The sequence below is a fragment of the Festucalex cinctus genome, chromosome 20, assembly GCF_051991245.1.
Source record: "Festucalex cinctus isolate MCC-2025b chromosome 20, RoL_Fcin_1.0, whole genome shotgun sequence".
Taxonomy (NCBI): domain Eukaryota; kingdom Metazoa; phylum Chordata; class Actinopteri; order Syngnathiformes; family Syngnathidae; genus Festucalex; species Festucalex cinctus.
In genome coordinates, this window is record NC_135430.1 from 9,405,889 (window position 1) to 9,433,440 (window position 27,552).

At 30.6% G+C, this 27,552-nt stretch overlaps 1 protein-coding gene across 1 annotated transcript in view; it reads right to left on the reverse strand.

Annotated features, from left to right (window-relative positions):
• Window positions 1-27,552, reverse strand: part of LOC144009615 (chondrolectin-like) — a 72,746-nt gene that overhangs the window by 4,212 nt on the left and 40,982 nt on the right. The window contains exon 2 of the mRNA XM_077509439.1: window positions 690-865. Coding sequence (XP_077365565.1) covers window positions 690-865 — 176 coding nt within the window. The remainder of the gene's footprint in view (window positions 1-689; window positions 866-27,552) is intronic.

Below are 27,552 nucleotides of genomic sequence, written 5' to 3' on the forward strand. Positions count from 1 at the left end.
TTTTTATTCTTATACGCTCTGCCATATTTGCCTGTTATAAAATTGTTAGAAAAACCACATCAGGTAAACCTAGCTGTGCATGTAAACACAATGATAACAGGAAGCCTGAGAACAAATCAACATTTTTGTGTGCAGAATTACCAACACCATGTGGTTTACTTACGTGCAACAGCAACAGTTTCTTCTGATGCGATGTTAAAGTTTACACTCTGTATCCACCCGCTTACAAAATAATTGTAAGCCTCCAGGGATTTGTTGGCGTGTTATGAAGCATGTTGTCAACACGAGGTAGTGAAAAATGTCCAGAGAAGTCACATTTGGCCAGCAAGCTTTCTCCGTCAAAAAAAAAAAAATCACCCTTGGTCAGGACGTAATTAGGATCAATCCCGCCACACAGAGACACCTTCTGCCTGTATCGTTGTTTTTGATCTTCCGGTAAATCGTGAAAATACTGCGAAAATTACATCAGGTTGATAAGCTCTACCGTGTAACTCGCGAGTGTACCTTGTGAACCGGTGGACACCCAATATGGCGCCCGAAGGAAAAACTCCCATGATGCATTACGATGTGCAAGCGACCTATTGGTACTCGCGGCACTCGCCCATTCCTAATTGATGTTTCTAGTGATGAAGGTGCGATGATGATGATGATGATGACGATGATGATAATGGCGGTGACAAAGGCGCGACCTCGAGTAGCTTCTGGATGTGTTTTTGCTCCTGCGGCGTCCGTATGCTAGCCAGCTCGCCGCCGTCCACGCGGCACGCGAGCTCCGCCTCCATGAAGTCGACGCGGCTGGACACGTGCTGGAAGTGCGCCATCTTGTAGCACGCCCGCCAGGCCCCGCCTACGCACACTCTTTGACCTGTGGGTGCACACCAATGATCAATATATTATAGGTATATTTATTAGAGCTGCACGATATTGGAAAATCATGCGATATGCAATGAAGTTGCTGAATATAGCGATATGGATATTATTGCGATATTTAAGGTGTACCTGAAGAAATGACATTTGTATTATCTAATTAAAGAATAACATTTTTCCACGCATCAAAATAAGCAAAAAAACACAAACAAAAAAACGCCTGACTATACATGTTCGTTTAAAAAAATAAAATAAAATGACTTACTATACATGGTCTTTTTTTTTGGTTTTGTTTTTTTTGTTTTTTGTTTTTTAAATAAAATGTCTGACTATACATGGTCGTTTTTTTTTTTTACAAAAATAAAACGCCTAACTATACATGGTTGTTTTTTTTTTTACAAAAATAAAATGCCCTACGAAACATGGTCGTTATTTTAAAAAAAACATAAAACGCCTTACGATACATGGTCGTTTTGTAAAAAAAATAAAATAAAATAAAACGCCTTACTATACATAGTCGTTTTTTAAAAAAAACTAAAACGCCTTACTATACATGGTCGTTTTTTTGTTTTGTTTTGTTTTGTTTTTATAAAAAGCCTTACTATGCATGGTCGTTTTTAAAAAAAATAAAACGCCTTACTATACATGGTCATTTAAAAAATAAATAAATAAAATGCCTTACTTATACATGGTCGTTTTTTTTGTTGTTTTTTAATTAAACGCCTTACTATATATTAGGGGTGTTAAAAAAATCGATTCGGCGATATATCGCGATACTACATAGCGCGATTCTCGAATCGATTCAATAATAGGCAAAATCAATTTATTTTTTATTTTTATTTTATTTTTTATTTTTTATTTTTTTATTTTTTTAGGATTCACACCTTAAGCATGGAAGAATGTTATATGAACGGAACATTAAGGCTTAATGTTTTATTTTAATGCTGTTTAAACATGAAACAGATTACAACCTCTATAAGACTGAAATTTCAGATAAATAATACATTTTCATATAAATCTTACACTCTACAAGCTTACTGATTAGTATTTTCTAAATTTGAATGAAAAAAAATCGCAACAATCGACTTATAAATTCGTATCGGGATTAATCGGTATCGAATCGAATCGTGACCTGTGAATCGTGATACGAATCGAATCGTCAGGTACGAGGCAATTCACACCCCTACTATATATGGTCTTTTTCTTTGAAAAATAAAACGCCTTACTATACATGGTCGTTTTTTGTGTGTTTTTTTTTTTTTTTTTTTTTTTTTTTTATAAAACGCCTTACTATACATGGTCGTTTTTTTTACAAAAATAAAACGCCTTACGATACATGGTCGTTTTTTTTTTGTGTGTTTTTTTTTTTTTTTTTTTAAATAAAACGCCTTACTATACATGGTCGTTTTTTTTTTACAAAAATAAAGCCTTACTATACATGGTCGTTTTTTAAAAAAAAGAAAATGCCTTACTATACATGGTCGTTTTTTTTGTGTTTTTTTTTTTTAAATAAAACGCCTTACTATACATGGTCTTTTTTTTTTTACAAAAATAAAACGCCTTACTATACATGGTCGTTTTTTTCCAACAATAAAACGTTTTTTTTTGTATGTATTATTTTTTTTTTAAATAAAACGCCTTACTATACATGGTCGTTTTTCGCGTGTTTTTTTTTTTTTAAATCAAACGCCTTACTATATATGGTTGTTTTTTTTGACAAAAATAAAACGCCTTACTATACATGGTCGTTTTTTTTGCGTGTTTTATTTCTTTTCTTTTTTTAAATAAAACGACTTACTATACATGGTCGTTTTTTTTTTACAAAAATAAAACGCCTAACAATACATGGTCCTTTTTTCTTTGAAAAATAAAACGCCTTACTATACATGGTCGTTTTTTTTACAAAAATAAAACGCCTTACTATCCATGGTCGTTTTTTTTGTGTGTTATTTTTATTTTACATGGTCGGTTTTTTTCTAAAAATAAAATGCCTTTCTATACATGGTCGTTTTTTCCCCCCAAAATAAAACGCCTTACTATACATGGTCGTTTTTTTCAAAAAATAAAACGCCTTACTATACATGGTCGTTTTTTTCAAAAAATAAAAACGCCTTACTATACATGGTCGTTTTTTTTCCAAAAATAAAACGCCTTACTATACATGGTTGTTTTTTTTCCAAAAATAAAACGCCTTACTATACATGGTCGTTTTTTTCCAAAAATAAAACGCCTTACTATACATGGTCGTTTTTTTTTCCAAAAATAAAACGCTTACTATACATGGTCGTTTTTTTTCCAAAAATAAAACGCCTTACTATACATGGTCGTTTTTTTTCAAAAATAAAACGCCTTACTATACATGGTTGTTTTTTTCCAAAAATAAAACGCCTTATTATACATGGTCGTTTTTTTTCAAAAAATAAAAACGCCTTACTATACATGGTCGTTTTTTTTCCAAAAATAAAACGCCTTACTATACATGGTCGTTTTTTTTCTAAAAATAAAATGCCTTTCTATACATGGTCGTTTTTTCCCCCCAAAATAAAACACCTTACTATACATGGTCGTTTTTTTCAAAAAATAAAACGCCTTACTATACATGGTCGTTTTTTTTCAAAAAATAAAAACGCCTTACTATACATGGTCGTTTTTTTCCAAAAATAAAACGCCTTACTATACATGGTCGTTTTTTTCCAAAAATAAAACGCCTTACTATACATGGTCGTTTTTTTCCAAAAATAAAACGCCTTATTATACATGGTCGTTTTTTTCCAAAAAATAAAAACGCCTTACTATACATGGTCGTTTTTTTCCAAAAATAAAACGCCTTACTATACATGGTCGTTTTTTTTCCAAAAATAAAACGCCTTACTATACATGGTCGTTTTTTTCCAACAATAAAAACGCCTTACTATACATGGTCGTTTTTTCCCAAAAATAAAAACGCCTTACTATACATGGTCGTTTTTTTTTCCAAAAATAAAACGCCTTACTATACATGGTTGTTTTTTTTGACAAAAATGAAACGCCTTACTATACATGGTCGTTTTTTTTCTAAAAATAAAATGCCTTACTATACATGGTCGTTTTTTTCCAAAAATAAAACGCCTTACTATACATGGTCGTTTTTTTTCTAAAAATAAAATGCCTTACTATACATGGTCGTTTTTTTCCCCAAAAATAAAACGCCTTATTACTATACATGGTCGTTTTTTTTCCAAAAATAAAACGCCTTACTATACATGGTCGTTTTTTTTCCAAAAATAAAACGCCTTACTATACATGGTCGTTTTTTTCCAAAAATAAAACGCCTTACTATACATGGTCGTTTTTTTTCAAAAAATAAAACGCCTTACTATACATGGTCGTTTTTTTCCCCCAAAATAAAACGCCTTACTATACATGGTCGTTTTTTTCCCCCAAAATAAAACGCCTTACTATACATGGTCGTTTTTTTCCAAAAATAAAACGCCTTACTATACATGGTCGTTTTTTTTCCAAAAATAAAACGCCTTACTATACATGGTCGTTTTTTTCCAAAAATAAAACGCCTTACTATACATGGTCGTTTTTTTCCCCCAAAATAAAACGCCTTACTATACATGGTCGTTTTTTTCAAAAAATAAAACGCCTTACTATACATGGTCGTTTTTTTCCAAAAATAAAAACGCCTTACTATACATGGTCGGTTTTTTTCCAAAAATGAAACGCCTTACTATACATGGTCATTTTTTTCCAAAAATAAAAACGCCTTACTATACATGGTCGTTTTTTTCCAAAAATAATAACGCCTAACTATACATGGTCGTTTTTTTTACAAAAATAAAACGCCTTACTTTCCATGGTTGTTTTTTTTTTGTGTGTGTGTGGTTTTTTTTGTTTAAATAAAATGCCTTACTATAAAAGGTTGTTTTTTGTGTTTTTTTTTGGGGGGGGGGTTAAATAAAACGCCTTACTATACATGGTCGTTTTTTTTCCAAAAATAAAACGCCTTACTATACATGGTCGTTTTTTTCCCAAAAATAAAACGCCTTACTATACATGGTCGTTTTTTTTCCAAAAATAAAACGCCTTACTATACATGGTCGTTTCTCGTGTGTTTTTTTTTTTTTTTTAAATAAAACTCCTTACTATACATGGTCGTTTTTTTCCCCAAAAATAAAACGCCTTACTATACATGGTCGTTTTTTTCCCCAAAAATAAAACGCCTTACTATACATGGTCGTTTTTTTTCAAAAATAAAACGCCTTACTATACATGGTTGTTTTTTTCCAAAAATAAAACGCCTTACTATACATGGTCGTTTTTTTCCAAAAATAAAACGCCTTACTATACATGGTCCTTTTTTTTCCAAAAATAAAACGCCTTATTATACATGGTCGTTTTTTTTCAAAAAATAAAATGCCTTTCTATACATGGTCGTTTTTTCCCCCCAAAATAAAACGCCTTACTATACATGGTCATTTTTTTTTACCAAAATAAAACACCTTACAATACATGGTCGTTTTTTTTTGTGTGTTTTTTTTTTTTTTTTTTTTTAAATAAAAAGCCTTACTATACATGGTCGTTATTAAAAAAAATAAATAAAACGCCATACTATACATGGTCGTTTTTTTCCAAAAATAAAACGCCTTACTATACATGGTCGTTTTTTTCCAAAAATAAAACGCCTTACTATACATGGTCTTTTTTTTTGTGTGTGTGTGTTGTTGTTTTTTTAAATAAAACGCCTTACTATACATGGTCGTTTTTTTTGTGTTTTTTTTTCTTCTTTTTTTTAATAAAACGCCTGACTATACATGGTCGTTTTGTTTGTTTTTTTTTGTTTTTTTAAAATAAAACAGCTTAATATACATGGTCGTTTTTTTTTGTGTGTTTTTAAAAAAAATAAAATAAAACTCCTTACTGTACATGGTCGTTTTTCGCGTGTTGTTTTTTTTTTTTTTTTTTTTTTAAATAAAACGCCTTACTTTCCATGGTTGTTTTTTTTGTGTGTGTGTGTGTTTTTTTTTGTTTAAATAAAACGCCTTGCTATAAAAGGTTGTTTTTTGTGTTTTTTTTGGGGGGGGGGGGTTAAATAAAACGCCTTACTATACATGGTCGTTTTTTTTCCAAAAATAAAACGCCTTACTATACATGGTCGTTTTTTTTCCAAAAATAAAACGCCTTACTATACATGGTCGTTTTTTCCCAAAAATAAAACGCCTTACTATACATGGTCCTTTTTTCCCCCCAAAATAAAATGCCTTACTATACATGGTCTTTTTTTTTACAAAAATAAAACGCCTTACTATACATGGTCGTTTTTTTTCCAAAAATAAACCGCCTTACTATACATGGTCGTTTTTTTCCAAAAATAAAACGCCTTACTATACATGGTCGTTTTTTTCCAAAAATAAAACGCCTTACTATACATGGTCCTTTTTTTTCCAAAAATAAAACGCCTTATTATACATGGTCGTTTTTTTTCAAAAAATAAAATGCCTTTCTATACATGGTCGTTTTTTCCCCCCAAAATAAAACGCCTTACTATACATGGTCGTTTTTTTCAAAAAATAAAAACGTCTTACTATACATGGTCGTTTTTTTTCCAAAAATAAAACGCCTTACTATACATGGTTGTTTTTTTTTTCAAAAATAAAACGCCTTACTATACATGGTCGTTTTTTTCCAAAAATAAAACGCCTTACTATACATGGTAGTTTTTTTCCAAAAATAAAACGCCTTACTATACATGGTCGTTTTTTTTCCCAAAAATAAAACGCCTTACTATACATGGTCCTTTTTTTTCAAAAAATAAAAACGCCTTACTATACATGGTCCTTTTTTTTCCAAAAATAAAACGCCTTACTATACATGGTCGTTTTTTTTTCTAAAAATAAAATGCCTTTCTATACATGGTCGTTTTTTCCCCCCAAAATAAAACGCCTTACTATACATGGTCGTTTTTTTCCAAAAATAAAACGCCTTACTATACATGGTCGTTTTTTTCCAAAAATAAAACGCCTTACTATACATGGTCGTTTTTTTCCAACAATAAAACGCCTTACAATACATGGTCGTTTTTTCCCAAAAATAAAAACGCCTTACTATACATGGTCGTTTTTTTTCCAAAAATAAAACGCCTTAATATACATGGTCGTTTTTTTTCCCAAAAATAAAACGCCTTACTATACATGGTTGTTTTTTTTTTGACAAAAATAAAACGCCTTACTATACATGGTCGTTTTTTTTCTAAAAATAAAATGCCTTACTATACATGGTCGTTTTTTTCCAAAAATAAAACGCCTTACTATACATGGTCGTTTTTTTTCTAAAAATAAAATGCCTTTCTATACATGGTCGTTTTTTTCCCCCAAAATAAAACGCCTTACTATACATGGTCGTTTTTTTTCAAAAAATAAAACGCCTTACTATACATGGTCGTTTTTTTTCCAAAAATAAAACGCCTTACTATACATGGTCGTTTTTTTCCAACAATAAAACGCCTTACTATACATGGTCGTTTTTTTTCCAAAAATAAAACGCCTTACTATACATGGTCGTTTTTTTTCCAAAAATAAAACGCCTTAGTATACATGGTCGTTTTTTTCCCCCAAAATAAAACGCCTTACTATACATGGTCGTTTTTTTCCCCCAAAATAAAACGCCTTACTATACATGGTCGTTTTTTTCCAAAAATAAAACGCCTTACTATACATGGTCGTTTTTTTTCCAAAAATAAAACGCCTTACTATACATGGTCGTTTTTTTCCAAAAATAAAACGCCTTACTATACATGGTCGTTTTTTTCCCCCAAAATAAAACGCCTTACTATACATGGTCGTTTTTTTCAAAAAATAAAACGCCTTACTATACATGGTCGTTTTTTTCAAAAAATAAAAACGCCTTACTATACATGGTCGTTTTTTTCCCAAAAATAAAACGCCTTACTATACATGGTAGTTTTTTTCCAAAAATAAAACGCCTTACTATACATGGTCGTTTTTTTTCCCAAAAATAAAACGCCTTACTATACATGGTCCTTTTTTTTCAAAAAATAAAAACGCCTTACTATACATGGTCCTTTTTTTTCCAAAAATAAAACGCCTTACTATACATGGTCGGTTTTTTTTCTAAAAATAAAATGCCTTTCTATACATGGTCGTTTTTTCCCCCCAAAATAAAACGCCTTACTATACATGGTCGTTTTTTTCCAAAAATAAAACGCCTTACTATACATGGTCGTTTTTTTCCAACAATAAAACGCCTTACAATACATGGTCGTTTTTTCCCAAAAATAAAAACGCCTTACTATACATGGTCGTTTTTTTTCCAAAAATAAAACGCCTTAATATACATGGTCGTTTTTTTTCCCAAAAATAAAACGCCTTACTATACATGGTTGTTTTTTTTTTGACAAAAATAAAACGCCTTACTATACATGGTCGTTTTTTTTCTAAAAATAAAATGCCTTACTATACATGGTCGTTTTTTTCCAAAAATAAAACGCCTTACTATACATGGTCGTTTTTTTTCTAAAAATAAAATGCCTTTCTATACATGGTCGTTTTTTTCCCCCAAAATAAAACGCCTTACTATACATGGTCGTTTTTTTTCCAAAAATAAAACGCCTTACTATACATGGTCGTTTTTTTCCAACAATAAAACGCCTTACTATACATGGTCGTTTTTTTTCCAAAAATAAAACGCCTTACTATACATGGTCGTTTTTTTTCCAAAAATAAAACGCCTTAGTATACATGGTCGTTTTTTTCCCCCAAAATAAAACGCCTTACTATACATGGTCGTTTTTTTCCCCCAAAATAAAACGCCTTACTATACATGGTCGTTTTTTTCCAAAAATAAAATGCCTTACTATACATGGTCGTTTTTTTTCCAAAAATAAAACGCCTTACTATACATGGTCGTTTTTTTCCAAAAATAAAACGCCTTACTATACATGGTCGTTTTTTTCCCCCAAAATAAAACGCCTTACTATACATGGTCGTTTTTTTCAAAAAATAAAACGCCTTACTATACATGGTCGTTTTTTTCCAAAAATAAAAACGCCTTACTATACATGGTCGTTTTTTTCCCAAAAATAAAACGCCTTACTATACATGGTCGTTTTTTTCCAAAAATAAAAACGCCTAACTATACATGGTCGTTTTTTTTTACAAAAATAAAACGCCTTACTATACATGGTCATTTTTTTTACCAAAATAAAATACCTTACAATACATGGTCGTTTTTTTGTGTTTTTTTTTTTTTTTTTTTTTAAATAAAAAGCCTTACTATACATGGTCGTTATTAAAAAAATAAATAAAACGCCATACTATACATGGTCGTTTTTTTTCCAAAAATAAAACGCCATACTATACATGGTCGTTTTTTTCCAAAAATAAAACGCCTTACTATACATGGTCGTTTTTTTTCCAAAAATAAAACGCCTTACTATACATGGTCGTTTTTTTCCAAAAATAAAACGCCTTACTATACATGGTCGTTTTTTTCCCCCAAAATAAAACGCGTAAGGCGTTTTATTTTTGAAAAAAAACGACCATGTAATGTAAGGCGTTTTATTTTTGGAAAAAAAAGGACCATGTATAGTAAGGCGTTTTTATTTTTTGAAAAAAAACGACCATGTATAGTAAGGCGTTTTATTTTTGGAAAAAAAATGACCATGTATAGTAAGGCGTTTTATTTTTGGGGAAAAAAACGACCATGTATAGTAAGGCGTTTTATTTTTGTAAAAAAAAGACCATGTATAGTAAGGCATTTTATTTTGGGGGGAAAAAAGGACCATGTATAGTAAGGCGTTTTATTTTTGGAAAAAAAACGACCATGTATAGTAAGGCGTTTTTATTTTTGGAAAAAAACGACCATGTATAGTAAGGCGTTTTATTTTTGGAAAAAAACGACCATGTATAGTAAGGCGTTTTATTTTTGGAAAAAAAAACGACCATGTATAGTAAGGCGTTTTATTGTTGGAAAAAAACGACCATGTATAGTAAGGCGTTTTATTGTTGGAAAAAAACGACCATGTATAGTAAGGCGTTTTATTTTTGGAAAAAAAACGACCATGTATAGTAAGGCGTTTTTATTTTTGGAAAAAAAACGACCATGTATAGTAAGGCGTTTTATTTTTGGAAAAAAACTACCATGTATAGTAAGGCGTTTTATTTTTGGAAAAAAAACGACCATGTATAGTAAGGCGTTTTATTTTGGGGGGAAAAAAGGACCATGTATAGTAAGGCGTTTTTATTTTTTGAAAAAAACGACCATGTATAGTAAGGCGTTTTATTTTTGGAAAAAAAACGACCATGTATAGTAAGGCGTTTTATTTTGGGGGGAAAAAAGGACCATGTATAGTAAGGCGTTTTTATTTTTTGAAAAAAACGACCATGTATAGTAAGGCGTTTTATTTTTGGAAAAAAACGACCATGTATAGTTAGGCGTTTTATTTTTGGAAAAAAACGACCATGTATAGTTAGGCGTTTTATTTTTGGAAAAAAAACGACCATGTATAGTAAGGCATTTTATTTTGGGGGGAAAAAACGACCATGTATAGTAAGGCGTTTTTATTTTTTGAAAAAAACGACCATGTATAGTTAGGCGTTTTATTTTTGGAAAAAAAACGACCATGTATAGTAAGGCATTTTATTTTGGGGGGAAAAAACGACCATGTATAGTAAGGCGTTTTATTTTTTGAAAAAAACTATCATGTATAGTTAGGCGTTTTATTTTTGGAAAAAAACGACCATGTATAGTTAGGCGTTTTATTTTTGGAAAAAAAACGACCATGTATAGTAAGGCATTTTATTTTGGGGGGAAAAAACGACCATGTATAGTAAGGCGTTTTTATTTTTTGAAAAAAACGACCATGTATAGTAAGGCGTTTTATTTTTTGAAAAAAAAAACAACCATGTATAGTAAGGCGTTTTATTTTTTGAAAAAAAAACAACCATGTATAGTAAGGCGTTTTATTTTTTGAAAAAAACGACCATGTATAGTAAGGCGTTTTATTTTTGGAAAAAAAACGACCATGTATAGTAAGGCGTTTTATTTTTTGAAAAAAAAACAACCATGTATAGTAAGGCGTTTTATTTTTGGGAAAAAAAACGACCATGTATAGTAAGGCATTTTATTTTGGGGGGAAAAAAGGACCATGTATAGTAAGGCGTTTTATTTTTGGAAAAAAAACGACCATGTATAGTAAGGCGTTTTTATTTTTGGAAAAAAACGACCATGTATAGTAAGGCGTTTTTATTTGTTGAAAAAAAACGACCATGTATAGTAAGGCTCTTTATTTTTGGAAAAAAAACGACCATGTATAGTAAGGCGTTTTTATTTTTGGAAAAAAACGACCATGTATAGTAAGGCGTTTTATTTTTGGAAAAAAAACGACCATGTATATTAAGGCGTTTTTATTTTTTGAAAAAAACGACCATGTATAGTAAGGCGTTTTTATTTTTGGAAAAAAACGACCATGTATAGTAAGGCGTTTTATTTTTGGAAAAAAACAACCATGTATTGTAAGGCGTTTTATTTTTGAAAAAAAACGACCATGTATAGTAAGGCGTTTTATTTTTGGAAAAAAACGACCATGTATAGTAAGGCGTTTTATTTTTGGAAAAAAACGACCATGTATAGTAAGGCGTTTTATTTTTGGGAAAAAAACGACCATGTATAGTAAGGCGTTTTATTTTTGGAAAAAAACGACCATGTATAGTAAGGCGTTTTATTTTTGGAAAAAAAACGACCATGTATAGTAAGGCGTTTTATTTTTTGGAAAAAAAACGACCATGTATAGTAAGGCGTTTTATTTTGGGGGGGAAAAAAGGACCGTGTATAGTAAGGCGTTTTATTTTTGGAAAAAAAAACGACCATGTATAGTAAGGCGTTTTTATTTTTTGAAAAAAACGACCATGTATAGTAAGGCGTTTTATTTTGGGGGGGAAAAAAGGACCGTGTATAGTAAGGCGTTTTATTTTTGGAAAAAAACGACCATGTATAGTAAGGCATTTTATTTTGGGGGGAAAAAACGACCATGTATAGTAAGGCGTTTTATTTTTTGGAAAAAAAACGACCATGTATAGTAAGGCGTTTTATTTTTTGGAAAAAAAACGACCATGTATAGTAAGGCGTTTTATTTTTTGGAAAAAAAACGACCATGTATAGTAAGGCGTTTTATTTTGGGGGGGAAAAAAGGACCGTGTATAGTAAGGCGTTTTATTTTTGGAAAAAAACGACCATGTATAGTAAGGCATTTTATTTTGGGGGGAAAAAACGACCATGTATAGTAAGGCGTTTTTATTTTTTGAAAAAAACGACCATGTATAGTAAGGCGTTTTATTTTTGGAAAAAAAACGACCATGTATAGTAAGGCGTTTTATTTTTGGAAAAAAACGACCATGTATAGTAAGGCGTTTTATTTTTGGAAAAAAAACGACCATGTATAGTAAGGCATTTTATTTTGGGGGGAAAAAAGGACCGTGTATAGTAAGGCGTTTTATTTTTGGAAAAAAAAAACGACCATGTATAGTAAGGCGTTTTTATTTTTTGAAAAAAAAGGCCATGTATAGTAAGGCGTTTTATTTTTGGGAAAAAAACGACCATGTATAGTAAGGCGTTTTTATTTTTGGAAAAAAACGACCATGTATAGTTAGGCGTTATCATTTTTGGAAAAAAACGACCATGTATAGTAAGGCGTTTTATTTTTGAAAAAAAACGACCATGTATAGTAAGGCGTTTTATTTTGGGGGGAAAAAAGGACCGTGTATAGTAAGGCGTTTTATTTTTGGAAAAAAAACCGACCATGTATAGTAAGGCGTTTTATTTTTGAAAAAAAACGACCATGTATAGTAAGGCGTTTTATTTTAGGAAAAAAAAGGACCATGTATAGTAAGGCGTTTTATTTTTGGGAAAAAAACGACCATGTATAGTAAGGCGTTTTATTTTTGGAAAAAAACGACCATGTATAGTAAGGCGTTTTATTTTTGGAAAAAAACAACCATGTATAGTAAGGCGTTTTATTTTTGAAAAAAAACGACCATGTAATGTAAGGCGTTTTATTTTTGGAAAAAAAAGGACCATGTATAGTAAGGCGTTTTTATTTTTGGAAAAAAAATGACCATGTATAGTAAGGCGTTTTATTTTTGGGGAAAAAAACGACCATGTATAGTAAGGTGTTTTATTTTTGTAAAAAAAAGACCATGTTTCGTAAGGCATTTTATTTTGGGGGGAAAAAAGGACCATGTATAGTAAGGCGTTTTATTTTTGGAAAAAAAACGACCATGTATAGTAAGGCGTTTTATTTTTGGGAAAAAAACGACCATGTATAGTAAGGCGTTTTATTTTTGGAAAAAAACGACCATGTATAGTAAGGCGTTTTATTTTTGGAAAAAAACGACCATGTATAGTAAGGCGTTTTATTTTTGGAAAAAAACGACCATGTATAGTAAGGCGTTTTATTTTTGGGAAAAAAACGACCATGTATAGTAAGGCGTTTTTATTTTTTGAAAAAAACGACCATGTATAGTAAGGCGTTTTATTTTTGGAAAAAAACGACCATGTATAGTAAGGCGTTTTATTTTTGGAAAAAAAAACGACCATGTATAGTAAGGCGTTTTATTTTTGGAAAAAAACGACCATGTATAGTAAGGCATTTTATTTTTGGGGGAAAAAAGGACCATGTATAGTAAGGCGTTTTATTTTTGGAAAAAAAACGACCATGTATAGTAAGGCGTTTTTATTTTTGGAAAAAAAAACGACCATGTATAGTAAGGCGTTTTTATTTTTGGAAAAAAAAACGACCATGTATAGTAAGGCGTTTTATTTTTGGAAAAAAACGACCATGTATAGTAAGGCGTTTTATTTTTGGAAAAAAACGACCATGTATAGTAAGGCGTTTTATTTTTGGAAAAAAACGACCATGTATAGTAAGGCGGTTTATTTTTGGAAAAAAAACGACCATGTATAGTAAGGCGTTTTATTTTGGGGGGAAAAAAGGACCATGTATAGTAAGGCGTTTTATTTTTGGAAAAAAACCGACCATGTATAGTAAGCCGTTTTTATTTTTGGAAAAAAACGACCATGTATAGTTAGGCGTTTTATTTTTGGAAAAAAACGACCATGTATAGTTAGGCGTTTTATTTTTGGAAAAAAAACGGCCATGTATAGTAAGGCATTTTATTTTGGGGGGAAAAAACGACCATGTATAGTAAGGCGTTTTTATTTTTTGAAAAAAACGACCATGTATAGTAAGGCGTTTTATTTTTGGAAAAAAAACGGCCATGTATAGTAAGGCATTTTATTTTGGGGGGAAAAAACGACCATGTATAGTAAGGCGTTTTTATTTTTTGAAAAAAACGACCATGTATAGTAAGGCGTTTTATTTTTGGAAAAAAAACGACCATGTATAGTAAGGCGTTTTATTTTTTGAAAAAAAACAACCATGTATAGTAAGGCGTTTTATTTTTGGGAAAAAAAACGACCATGTATAGTAAGGCGTTTTATTTTTGGAAAAAAACGACCATGTATAGTAAGGCGTTTTATTTTTGGGAAAAAAACGACCATGTATAGTAAGGCGTTTTATTTTTGGAAAAAAACGACCATGTATAGTAAGGCGTTTTATTTTTGGGAAAAAAACGACCATGTATAGTAAGGCGTTTTTATTTTTTGAAAAAAACGACCATGTATAGTAAGGCGTTTTATTTTTGGAAAAAAACGACCATGTATAGTAAGGCGTTTTATTTTTGGAAAAAAAAACGACCATGTATAGTAAGGCGTTTTATTTTTGGAAAAAAACGACCATGTATAGTAAGGCATTTTATTTTTTGGGGAAAAAAGGACCATGTATAGTAAGGCGTTTTATTTTTGGAAAAAAAACGACCATGTATAGTAAGGCGTTTTTATTTTTGGAAAAAAAAACGACCATGTATAGTAAGGCGTTTTTATTTTTGGAAAAAAAAACGACCATGTATAGTAAGGCGTTTTATTTTTGGAAAAAAACGACCATGTATAGTAAGGCGTTTTATTTTGGGAAAAAAACGACCATGTATAGTAAGGCGTTTTATTTTTGGAAAAAAAACGACCATGTATAGTAAGGCGGTTTATTTTTGGAAAAAAAACGACCATGTATAGTAAGGCGTTTTATTTTGGGGGGAAAAAAGGACCATGTATAGTAAGGCGTTTTATTTTTGGAAAAAAACCGACCATGTATAGTAAGCCGTTTTTATTTTTGGAAAAAAACGACCATGTATAGTTAGGCGTTTTATTTTTGGAAAAAAACGACCATGTATAGTTAGGCGTTTTATTTTTGGAAAAAAAACGGCCATGTATAGTAAGGCATTTTATTTTGGGGGGAAAAAACGACCATGTATAGTAAGGCGTTTTTATTTTTTGAAAAAAACGACCATGTATAGTAAGGCGTTTTATTTTTGGAAAAAAAACGACCATGTATAGTAAGGCGTTTTATTTTTTGAAAAAAAACAACCATGTATAGTAAGGCGTTTTATTTTTGGGAAAAAAAACGACCATGTATAGTAAGGCGTTTTATTTTTGTAAAAAAACGACCATGTATAGTAAGGCATTTTATTTTGGGGGGAAAAAAGGACCATGTATAGTAAGGCGTTTTATTTTTGGAAAAAAAACGACCATGTATAGTAAGGCGTTTTTATTTTTGGAAAAAAACGACCATGTATAGTAAGGCGTTTTTATTTGTTGAAAAAAAACGACCATGTATAGTAAGGCGTTTTATTTTTTGAAAAAAAACGACTATGTATAGTAAGGCGTTTTATTTTTGGAAAAAAACGACCATGTATAGTAAGGCGTTTTATTTTTGGGAAAAAAAACGACAATGTATAGTAAGGCGTTTTATTTTTTGAAAAAAAACGACCATGTATAGTAAGGCGTTTTATTTTTGGAAAAAAACGACCATGTATAGTAAGGCGTTTTATTTTTTGGGGAAAAAAGGACCGTGTATAGTAAGGCGTTTTATTTTTGGGAAAAAAACGACCATGTATAGTAAGGCGTTTTATTTTTGGAAAAAAACGACCATGTATAGTAAGGCGTTTTATTTTTGGAAAAAAAACGACCATGTATAGTAAGGCGTTTTATTTTTGGAAAAAAACGACCATGTATAATAAGGCGTTTTATTTTTGGGAAAAAAAACGACCATGTATAGTAAGGCGTTTTATTTTTGGAAAAAAACGACCATGTATAGTAAGGCGTTTTATTTTTGGAAAAAAACGACCATGTATAGTAAGGCGTTTTATTTTTGGAAAAAAACGACCATGTGTAGTAAGGCTTTTTATTTTTGGAAAAAAAACGACCATGTATAGTAAGGCATTTTATTTTGGGGGGAAAAAAGGGCCGTGTATAGTAAGGCGTTTTTATTTTTTGAAAAAAACAACCATGTATAGTAAGGCGTTTTTATTTTTTGAAAAAAAAACGACCATGTATAGTAAGGCGTTTTTATTTTTGGAAAAAAAACCGACCATGTATAGTAAGGCGTTTTATTTTTGGAAAAAAACGACCATGTATAGTAAGGCGTTTTATTTTTGGAAAAAAACGACCATGTATAGTAAGGCGTTTTATTTTTGGAAAAAAACGACCATGTATAGTAAGGCGTTTTATTTTTGGAAAAAAAACGACCATGTATAGTAAGGCGTTTTATTTTTGGAAAAAAAACGACCATGTATAGTAAGGCGTTTTATTTTTGGAAAAAAAACGACCATGTATAGTAAGGCGTTTTATTTTGGGGGGAAAAAAGGACCATGTATAGTAAGGCGTTTTATTTTTGGAAAAAAAACGACCATGTATAGTAAGGCGTTTTATTTTGGGGGGAAAAAAGGACCATGTATAGTAAGGCGTTTTATTTTTGGAAAAAAAACGACCATGTATAGTAAGCCGTTTTTATTTTTGGAAAAAAACGACCATGTATAGTTAGGCGTTTTATTTTTGGAAAAAAACGACCATGTATAGTAAGGCGTTTTATTTTTGGAAAAAAAACGACCATGTATAGTAAGGCGTTTTATTTTGGGGGGAAAAAAGGACCATGTATAGTAAGGCGTTTTATTTTTGGAAAAAAAACGACCATGTATAGTAAGCCGTTTTTATTTTTGGAAAAAAACGACCATGTATAGTTAGGCGTTTTATTTTTGGAAAAAAACGACCATGTATAGTAAGGCGTTTTATTTTGGGGGGAAAAAACGACCATGTATAGTAAGGCGTTTTTATTTTTTGAAAAAAACGACCATGTATAGTAAGGCGTTTTTTTTTTGGAAAAAAAACGACCATGTATAGTAAGGCGTTTTATTTTTTGAAAAAAAAACAACCATGTATAGTAAGGCGTTTTATTTTTGGGAAAAAAAACGACCATGTATAGTAAGGCGTTTTATTTTTGTAAAAAAACGACCATGTATAGTAAGGCATTTTATTTTGGGGGGAAAAAAGGACCATGTATAGTAAGGCGTTTTATTTTTGGAAAAAAAACGACCATGTATAGTAAGGCGTTTTTATTTTTGGAAAAAAACGACCATGTATAGTAAGGCGTTTTTATTTGTTGAAAAAAAACGACCATGTATAGTAAGGCTCTTTATTTTTGGAAAAAAAAACGACCATGTATAGTAAGGCGTTTTTATTTTTGGAAAAAAACGACCATGTATAGTAAGGCGTTTTATTTTTGGAAAAAAAACGACCATGTATATTAAGGCGTTTTTATTTTTTGAAAAAAACGACCATGTATAGTAAGGCGTTTTATTTTTGGAAAAAAAACGACCATGTATATTAAGGCGTTTTTATTTTTTGAAAAAAACGACCATATATAGTAAGGCGTTTTATTTTTGGAAAAAAACGACCATGTATAGTAAGGCGTTTTATTTTTGGAAAAAAAACGACCATGTATAGTAAGGCATTTTATTTTTGGAAAAAAAACGACCATGTATAGTAAGGCGTTTTTATTTTTGGAAAAAAAACGACCATGTATAGTAAGGCGTTTTTATTTTTGGAAAAAAAACGACCATGTATAGTAAGGCGTTTTATTTTTGGAAAAAAACGACCATGTATAGTAAGGCGTTTTATTTTTGGAAAAAAACGACCATGTATAGTAAGCCGTTTTATTTTTGGAAAAAAACGACCATGTATAGTAAGGCGTTTTATTTTTGGAAAAAAAACGACCATGTATACTAAGGTGTTTTTATTTTTGGAAAAAAAAACGACCATGTATAGTAAGGTGTTTTTATTTTTGGAAAAAAAACAACCATGTATCGTAAGGCGTTTTATTTTTGAAAAAAAACGACCATGTATAGTAAGGCGTTTTATTTTTGGAAAAAAACGACCATGTATAGTAAGGCGTTTTATTTTTGGGGGAAAAAAGGACCGTGTATAGTAAGGCGTTTTATTTTTGGGAAAAAAACGACCATGTATAGTAAGGCGTTTTATTTTTGGAAAAAAACGACCATGTATAGTAAGGCGTTTTATTTTTGGAAAAAAAACGACCATGTATAGTAAGGCGTTTTATTTTTGGAAAAAAACGACCATGTATAGTAAGGCGTTTTATTTTTGGAAAAAAACGACCATGTATAGTAAGGCGTTTTATTTTTGGAAAAAAAAACGACCATGTATAGTAAGGCGTTTTTATTTTTTGAAAAAAAACGACCATGTATAGTAAGGCGTTTTATTTTTGGAAAAAAACGACCATGTATAGTAAGGCGTTTTATTTTTGGAAAAAAAAACGACCATGTATAGTAAGGCGTTTTTATTTTTTGAAAAAAACGACCATGTATAGTAAGGCATTTTGTTTTGGGGGGAAAAAACGACCATGTATAGTAAGGCGTTTTATTTTTGGAAAAAAACGACCATGTATAGTAAGGCATTTTATTTTGGGGGGAAAAAACGACCATGTATAGTAAGGCGTTTTATTTTTGGAAAAAAACGACCATGTATAGTAAGGCGTTTTATTTTTGGAAAAAAAACGACCATGTATAGTAAGGCGTTTTATTTTTGGAAAAAAACGACCATATATAGTAAGGCGTTTTATTTTTGGAAAAAAACGACCATGTATAGTAAGGCGTTTTATTTTTGGAAAAAAAACGACCATGTATAGTAAGGCGTTTTATTTTTGGAAAAAAACGACCATGTATAGTAAGGCGTTTTATTTTTGGAAAAAAACGACCATGTATAGTAAGCCGTTTTATTTTTGGAAAAAAACGACCATGTATAGTAAGGCGTTTTATTTTTGGAAAAAAAACGACCATGTATAGTAAGGTGTTTTTATTTTTGGAAAAAAAACGACCATGTATATTAAGGTGTTTTTATTTTTGGAAAAAAACGACCATGTATAGTAAGGCGTTTTATTTTTGGAAAAAAACGACCATGTATAGTAAGCCGTTTTATTTTTGGAAAAAAACGACCATGTATAGTAAGGCGTTTTATTTTTGGAAAAAAAACGACCATGTATAGTAAGGTGTTTTTATTTTTGGAAAAAAAACGACCATGTATAGTAAGGTGTTTTTATTTTTGGAAAAAAACAACCATGTATCGTAAGGCGTTTTATTTTTGAAAAAAAACGACCATGTATAGTAAGGCGTTTTATTTTTGAAAAAAAAACGACCATGTATAGTAAGGCGTTTTATTTTTTGAAAAAAAACGACTATGTATAGTAAGGCGTTTTATTTTTGGAAAAAAACGACCATGTATAGTAAGGCGTTTTATTTTTTGAAAAAAAACGACCATGTATAGTAAGGCGTTTTATTTTTGGAAAAAAACGACCATGTATAGTAAGGCGTTTTATTTTTGGAAAAAAACGACCATGTATAGTAAGCCGTTTTATTTTTGGAAAAAAACGACCATGTATAGTAAGGCGTTTTATTTTTGGAAAAAAACGACCATGTATAGTAAGGCGTTTTATTTTTTGAAAAAAAACGACCATGTATAGTAAGGCGTTTTATTTTTGGAAAAAAACGACCATGTATAGTAAGGCGTTTTATTTTTGGAAAAAAACGACCATGTATAGTAAGCCGTTTTATTTTTGGAAAAAAACGACCATGTATAGTAAGGCGTTTTATTTTTGGAAAAAAAACGACCATGTATACTAAGGTGTTTTTATTTTTGGAAAAAAAACCGACCATGTATAGTAAGGTGTTTTTATTTTTGGAAAAAAACAACCATGTATAGTAAGGCGTTTTATTTTTGAAAAAAAACGACCATGTATAGTAAGGCGTTTTATTTTTGGAAAAAAACGACCATGTATAGTAAGGCGTTTTATTTTTGGGAAAAAAAACGACCATGTATAGTAAGGCGTTTTATTTTTGGAAAAAAAACGACCATGTATAGTAAGGCGTTTTATTTTTGGAAAAAAACGACCATGTATTGTAAGGCGTTTTATTTTTTGGGGAAAAAAGGACCGTGTATAGTAAGGCGTTTTATTTTTGGGAAAAAAACGACCATGTATAGTAAGGCGTTTTATTTTTGGAAAAAAACGACCATGTATAGTAAGGCGTTTTATTTTTGGAAAAAAAACGACCATGTATAGTAAGGCGTTTTATTTTGGGAAAAAAAAAACGACCATGTATAGTAAGGCGTTTTTATTTTTTGAAAAAAACGACCATGTATAGTAAGGCGTTTTATTTTTGGAAAAAAACTACCATGTATAGTAAGGCATTTTATTTTGGGGGGAAAAAACGACCATGTATAGTAAGGCGTTTTATTTTTGGAAAAAAACGACCATGTATAGTAAGGCATTTTATTTTGTGGTGAAAAAACGACCATGTATAGTAAGGCGTTTTATTTTTGGAAAAAAACGACCATGTATAGTAAGGCGTTTTATTTTTGGAAAAAAAACGACCATGTATAGTAAGGCGTTTTATTTTTGGAAAAAAACGACCATATATAGTAAGGCGTTTTATTTTTGGAAAAAAACGACCATGTATAGTAAGGCGTTTTATTTTTGGAAAAAAAACTACCATGTATAGTAAGGCATTTTATTTTGGGGGGAAAAAAGGACCATGTATAGTAAGGCGTTTTATTTTTGGAAAAAAAACGACCATGTATAGTAAGGCGTTTTATTTTTGGAAAAAAACGACCATGTATAGTAAGGCGTTTTATTTTTGGAAAAAAAACGACCATGTATAGTAAGGCATTTTATTTTTGGAAAAAAACGACCATGTATAGTAAGGCGTTTTATTTTTGGGAAAAAAACGACCATGTATAGTAAGGCGTTTTATTTTTGTGTGAAAAAAGTACCGTGTATAGTAAGGCGTTTTATTTTTGGGAAAAAAACGACCATGTATAGTAAGGCGTTTTATTTTTGGAAAAAAACGACCATGTATAGTAAGGCGTTTTATTTTTGGAAAAAAAACAACCATGTATAGTAAGGCGTTTTTATTTTTTGAAAAAAACGACCATGTATAGTAAGGCGTTTTTATTTTTTGAAAAAAACTACCATGTATAGTAAGGCATTTTATTTTGGGGGGAAAAAACGACCATGTATAGTAAGGTGTTTTATTTTTGGAAAAAAGCGACCATGTATAGTAAGGCATTTTATTTTGGGGGGAAAAAACGACCATGTATAGTAAGGCGTTTTATTTTTGGAAAAAAACGACCATGTATAGTAAGGCATTTTATTTTGGGGGGAAAAAACGACCATGTATAGTAAGGCGTTTTATTTTTGGAAAAAAAAACGACCATGTATAGTAAGGCGTTTTTACTTTTTTGAAAAAAACGACCATGTATAGTAAGGCATTTTATTTTGGGGGGAAAAAACGACCATGTATAGTAAGGCGTTTTATTTTTGGAAAAAAACGACCATGTATAGTAAGGCATTTTATTTTGGGGGGGAAAAACGACCATGTATAGTAAGGCGTTTTATTTTTGGAAAAAAAACGACCATGTATAGTAAGGCGTTTTATTTTTGGAAAAAAACGACCATATATAGTAAGGCGTTTTATTTTTGGAAAAAAACGACCATGTATAGTAAGGCGTTTTATTTTTGGAAAAAAAACGACCATGTATAGTAAGGCATTTTATTTTGGGGGGAAAAAAGGACCATGTATAGTAAGGCGTTTTATTTTTGGAAAAAAAAACGACCATGTATAGTAAGGCGTTTTTATTTTTGGAAAAAAAACGACCATGTATAGTAAGGCGTTTTATTTTTGGAAAAAAACGACCATGTATAGTAAGGCGTTTTATTTTTGGAAAAAAACGACCATGTATAGTAAGCCGTTTTATTTTTGGAAAAAAACGACCATGTATAGTAAGGCGTTTTATTTTTTGAAAAAAAACGACCATGTATAGTAAGGTGTTTTTATTTTTGGAAAAAAAACGACCATGTATATTAAGGTGTTTTTATTTTTGGAAAAAAACAACCATGTATCGTAAGGCGTTTTATTTTTGAAAAAAAACGACCATGTATAGTAAGGCGTTTTATTTTTGAAAAAAAAACGACCATGTATAGTAAGGCGTTTTATTTTTGGAAAAAAAATGACCATGTATAGTAAGGCGTTTTATTTTTGTAAAAAAACGACCATGTATAGTAAGGCATTTTATTTTGGGGGGAAAAAAGGACCATGTATAGTAAGGCGTTTTTATTTTTGGAAAAAAAACGACCATGTATAGTAAGGCGTTTTATTTTTGGAAAAAAAACGACCATGTATAGTAAGGCATTTTATTTTGGGGGGAAAAAAGGACCATGTATAGTAAGCCATTATATTTTTGGAAAAAAACGACCATGTATAGTAAGGCGTTTTTATTTTTGGAAGAAAAAACGACCATGTATAGTAAGGCGTTTTATTTTGGGAAAAAAACGACCATGTATAGTAAGGCGTTTTTATTTTTGGAAAAAAACGACCATGTATAGTAAGGCGTTTTATTTTTGGAAAAAAAACGACCATGTATAGTAAGGCGTTTTATTTTGGGAAAAAAACGATCATGTATAGTAAGGCGTTTTTATTTTTTGAAAAAAACGACCATGTATAGTAAGGCGTTTTATTTTTGGAAAAAAACGACCATGTATAGTAAGGCGTTTTTATTTTTTGAAAAAAACGACCATGTATAGTAAGGCGTTTTATTTTTGGAAAAAAACGACCATGTATAGTAAGGCGTTTTATTTTTGGAAAAAAAACGACCATGTATAGTAAGGCGTTTTATTTTTGGAAAAAAACGACCATATATAGTAAGGCGTTTTATTTTTGGAAAAAAACGACCATGTATAGTAAGGCGTTTTATTTTTGGAAAAAAAACGACCATGTATAGTAAGGCATTTTATTTTGGGGGGAAAAAAGGACCATGTATAGTAAGGCGTTTTATTTTTGGAAAAAAACGACCATGTATAGTTAGGCGTTATTATTTTTGGAAAAAAACGACCATGTATAGTAAGGCGTTTTATTTTTGGAAAAAAAACGACCATGTATAGTAAGGCGTTTTATTTTTGGAAAAAAACGACCATGTATAGTTAGGCGTTTTATTTTTTGAAAAAAACGACCATGTATAGTAAGGCGTTTTATTTTTGGAAAAAAAACGACCATGTATAGTAAGGCGTTTTATTTTTGGAATAAAATGACCATGTATAGTAAGGCGTTTTATTTTTGGAAAAAAACGACCATGTATAGTAAGGCATTTTATTTTGGGGGGAAAAAACGACCATGTATAGTAAGGCGTTTTATTTTTGGAAAAAAACGACCATGTATAGTAAGGCATTTTATTTTGGGGGGAAAAAACGACCATGTATAGTAAGGCGTTTTATTTTTGGAAAAAAAAACGACCATGTATAGTAAGGCGTTTTTACTTTTTTGAAAAAAACGACCATGTATAGTAAGGCATTTTATTTTGGGGGGAAAAAACGACCATGTATAGTAAGGCGTTTTATTTTTGTAAAAAAACGACCATGTATAGTAAGGCATTTTATTTTGGGGGGAAAAAACGACCATGTATAGTAAGGCGTTTTATTTTTGTAAAAAAACGACCATGTATAGTAAGGCGTTTTATTTTTGGAAAAAAAACGACCATGTATAGTAAGGCGTTTTATTTTTGGAAAAAAACGACCATGTATAGTAAGGCATTTTATTTTGGGGGGAAAAAACGACCATGTATAGTAAGGCGTTTTATTTTTGGAAAAAAAAACGACCATGTATAGTAAGGCGTTTTTACTTTTTTGAAAAAAACGACCATGTATAGTAAGGCATTTTATTTTGGGGGGAAAAAACGACCATGTATAGTAAGGCGTTTTATTTTTGGAAAAAAACGACCATGTATAGTAAGGCATTTTATTTTGGGGGGGAAAAACGACCATGTATAGTAAGGCGTTTTATTTTTGGAAAAAAAACGACCATGTATAGTAAGGCGTTTTATTTTTGGAAAAAAACGACCATATATAGTAAGGCGTTTTATTTTTGGAAAAAAACGACCATGTATAGTAAGGCGTTTTATTTTTGGAAAAAAAACGACCATGTATAGTAAGGCATTTTATTTTGGGGGGAAAAAAGGACCATGTATAGTAAGGCGTTTTATTTTTGGAAAAAAAAACGACCATGTATAGTAAGGCGTTTTTATTTTTGGAAAAAAAACGACCATGTATAGTAAGGCGTTTTATTTTTGGAAAAAAACGACCATGTATAGTAAGGCGTTTTATTTTTGGAAAAAAACGACCATGTATAGTAAGCCGTTTTATTTTTGGAAAAAAACGACCATGTATAGTAAGGCGTTTTATTTTTTGAAAAAAAACGACCATGTATAGTAAGGTGTTTTTATTTTTGGAAAAAAAACGACCATGTATATTAAGGTGTTTTTATTTTTGGAAAAAAACAACCATGTATCGTAAGGCGTTTTATTTTTGAAAAAAAACGACCATGTATAGTAAGGCGTTTTATTTTTGAAAAAAAAACGACCATGTATAGTAAGGCGTTTTATTTTTGTAAAAAAACGACCATGTATAGTAAGGCATTTTATTTTGGGGGGAAAAAAGGACCATGTATAGTAAGGCGTTTTTATTTTTGGAAAAAAAACGACCATGTATAGTAAGGCGTTTTATTTTTGGAAAAAAAACGACCATGTATAGTAAGGCATTTTATTTTGGGGGGAAAAAAGGACCATGTATAGTAAGGCATTATATTTTTGGAAAAAAACGACCATGTATAGTAAGGCGTTTTTATTTTTGGAAGAAAAAACGACCATGTATAGTAAGGCGTTTTATTTTGGGAAAAAAACGACCATGTATAGTAAGGCGTTTTTATTTTTGGAAAAAAACGACCATGTATAGTAAGGCGTTTTATTTTTGGAAAAAAAACGACCATGTATAGTAAGGCGTTTTATTTTGGGAAAAAAACGATCATGTATAGTAAGGCGTTTTTATTTTTTGAAAAAAACGACCATGTATAGTAAGGCGTTTTATTTTTGGAAAAAAACGACCATGTATAGTAAGGCGTTTTTATTTTTTGAAAAAAACGACCATGTATAGTAAGGCGTTTTATTTTTGGAAAAAAACGACCATGTATAGTTAGGCGTTATTATTTTTGGAAAAAAACGACCATGTATAGTAAGGCGTTTTATTTTTGGAAAAAAACGACCATGTATAGTAAGGCGTTTTATTTTTGGAAAAAAAACGACCATGTATAGTAAGGCGTTTTATTTTGGGAAAAAAACGATCATGTATAGTAAGGCGTTTTTATTTTTTGAAAAAAACGACCATGTATAGTAAGGCGTTTTATTTTTGGAAAAAAACGACCATGTATAGTAAGGCGTTTTTATTTTTTGAAAAAAACGACCATGTATAGTAAGGCGTTTTATTTTTGGAAAAAAACGACCATGTATAGTTAGGCGTTATTATTTTTGGAAAAAAACGACCATGTATAGTAAGGCGTTTTATTTTTGGAAAAAAACGACCATGTATAGTAAGGCGTTTTATTTTTGGAAAAAAAACGACCATGTATAGTAAGGCGTTTTATTTTTGGAAAAAAACGACCATATATAGTAAGGCGTTTTATTTTTGGAAAAAAACGACCATGTATAGTAAGGCGTTTTATTTTTGGAAAAAAAACGACCATGTATAGTAAGGCATTTTATTTTGGGGGGAAAAAAGGACCATGTATAGTAAGGCGTTTTATTTTTGGAAAAAAACGACCATGTATAGTTAGGCGTTATTATTTTTGGAAAAAAACGACCATGTATAGTAAGGCGTTTTATTTTTGGAAAAAAAACGACCATGTATAGTAAGGCGTTTTATTTTTGGAAAAAAACGACCATGTATAGTTAGGCGTTTTATTTTTTGAAAAAAACGACCATGTATAGTAAGGCGTTTTATTTTTGGAAAAAAAACGACCATGTATAGTAAGGCGTTTTATTTTTGGAATAAAATGACCATGTATAGTAAGGCGTTTTATTTTTGGAAAAAAACGACCATGTATAGTAAGGCATTTTATTTTGGGGGGAAAAAACGACCATGTATAGTAAGGCGTTTTATTTTTGGAAAAAAATGACCATGTATAGTAAGGCATTTTATTTTGGGGGGAAAAAACGACCATGTATAGTAAGGCGTTTTATTTTTGGAAAAAAACGACCATGTATAGTAAGGCGTTTTATTTTTGGAAAAAAAACGACCATGTATAGTAAGGCGTTTTATTTTTGGAAAAAAACGACCATATATAGTAAGGCGTTTTATTTTTGGAAAAAAACTACCATGTATAGTAAGGCATTTTATTTTGGGGGGAAAAAAGGACCATGTATAGTAAGGCGTTTTATTTTTGGAAAAAAAACGACCATGTATAGTAAGGCGTTTTATTTTTGGAAAAAAACGACCATGTATAGTAAGGCGTTTTATTTTTGGAAAAAAACGAACATGTATAGTAAGCCGTTTTATTTTTGGAAAAAAAACGACCATGTATAGTAAGGCGTTTTATTTTTGGAAAAAAAACGACCATGTATAGTAAGGTGTTTTTATTTTTGGAAAAAAACAACCATGTATCGTAAGGCGTTTTATTTTTGAAAAAAAACGACCATGTATAGTAAGGCGTTTTATTTTTGAAAAAAAAACGACCATGTATAGTAAGGCGTTTTATTTTTTGAAAAAAAACGACTATGTATAGTAAGGCGTTTTATTTTTGGAAAAAAACGACCATGTATAGTAAGGCGTTTTATTTTTGGGAAAAAAAACGACAATGTATAGTAAGGCGTTTTATTTTTTGAAAAAAAACGACCATGTATAGTAAGGCGTTTTATTTTTGGAAAAAAACGACCATGTATAGTAAGGCGTTTTATTTTTGGAAAAAAACGACCATGTATAGTAAGGCGTTTTATTTTTGGAAAAAAACGACCATGTATAGTAAGCCGTTTTATTTTTGGAAAAAAACGACCATGTATAGTAAGGCGTTTTATTTTTGGAAAAAAAACGACCATGTATACTAAGGTGTTTTTATTTTTGGAAAAAAAAACGACCATGTATAGTAAGGTGTTTTTATTTTTGGAAAAAAACAACCATGTATCGTAAGGCGTTTTATTTTTGAAAAAAAACGACCATGTATAGTAAGGCGTTTTATTTTTTGGAAAAAAACGACCATGTATAGTAAGGCGTTTTATTTTTGGAAAAAAAACGACCATATATAGTAAGGAGTTTTATTTTTGTAAAAAAACGACCATGTATAGTAAGGCATTTTATTTTTTGGGGAAAAAAGGACCATGTATAGTAAGGCGTTTTATTTTTGGAAAAAAAAC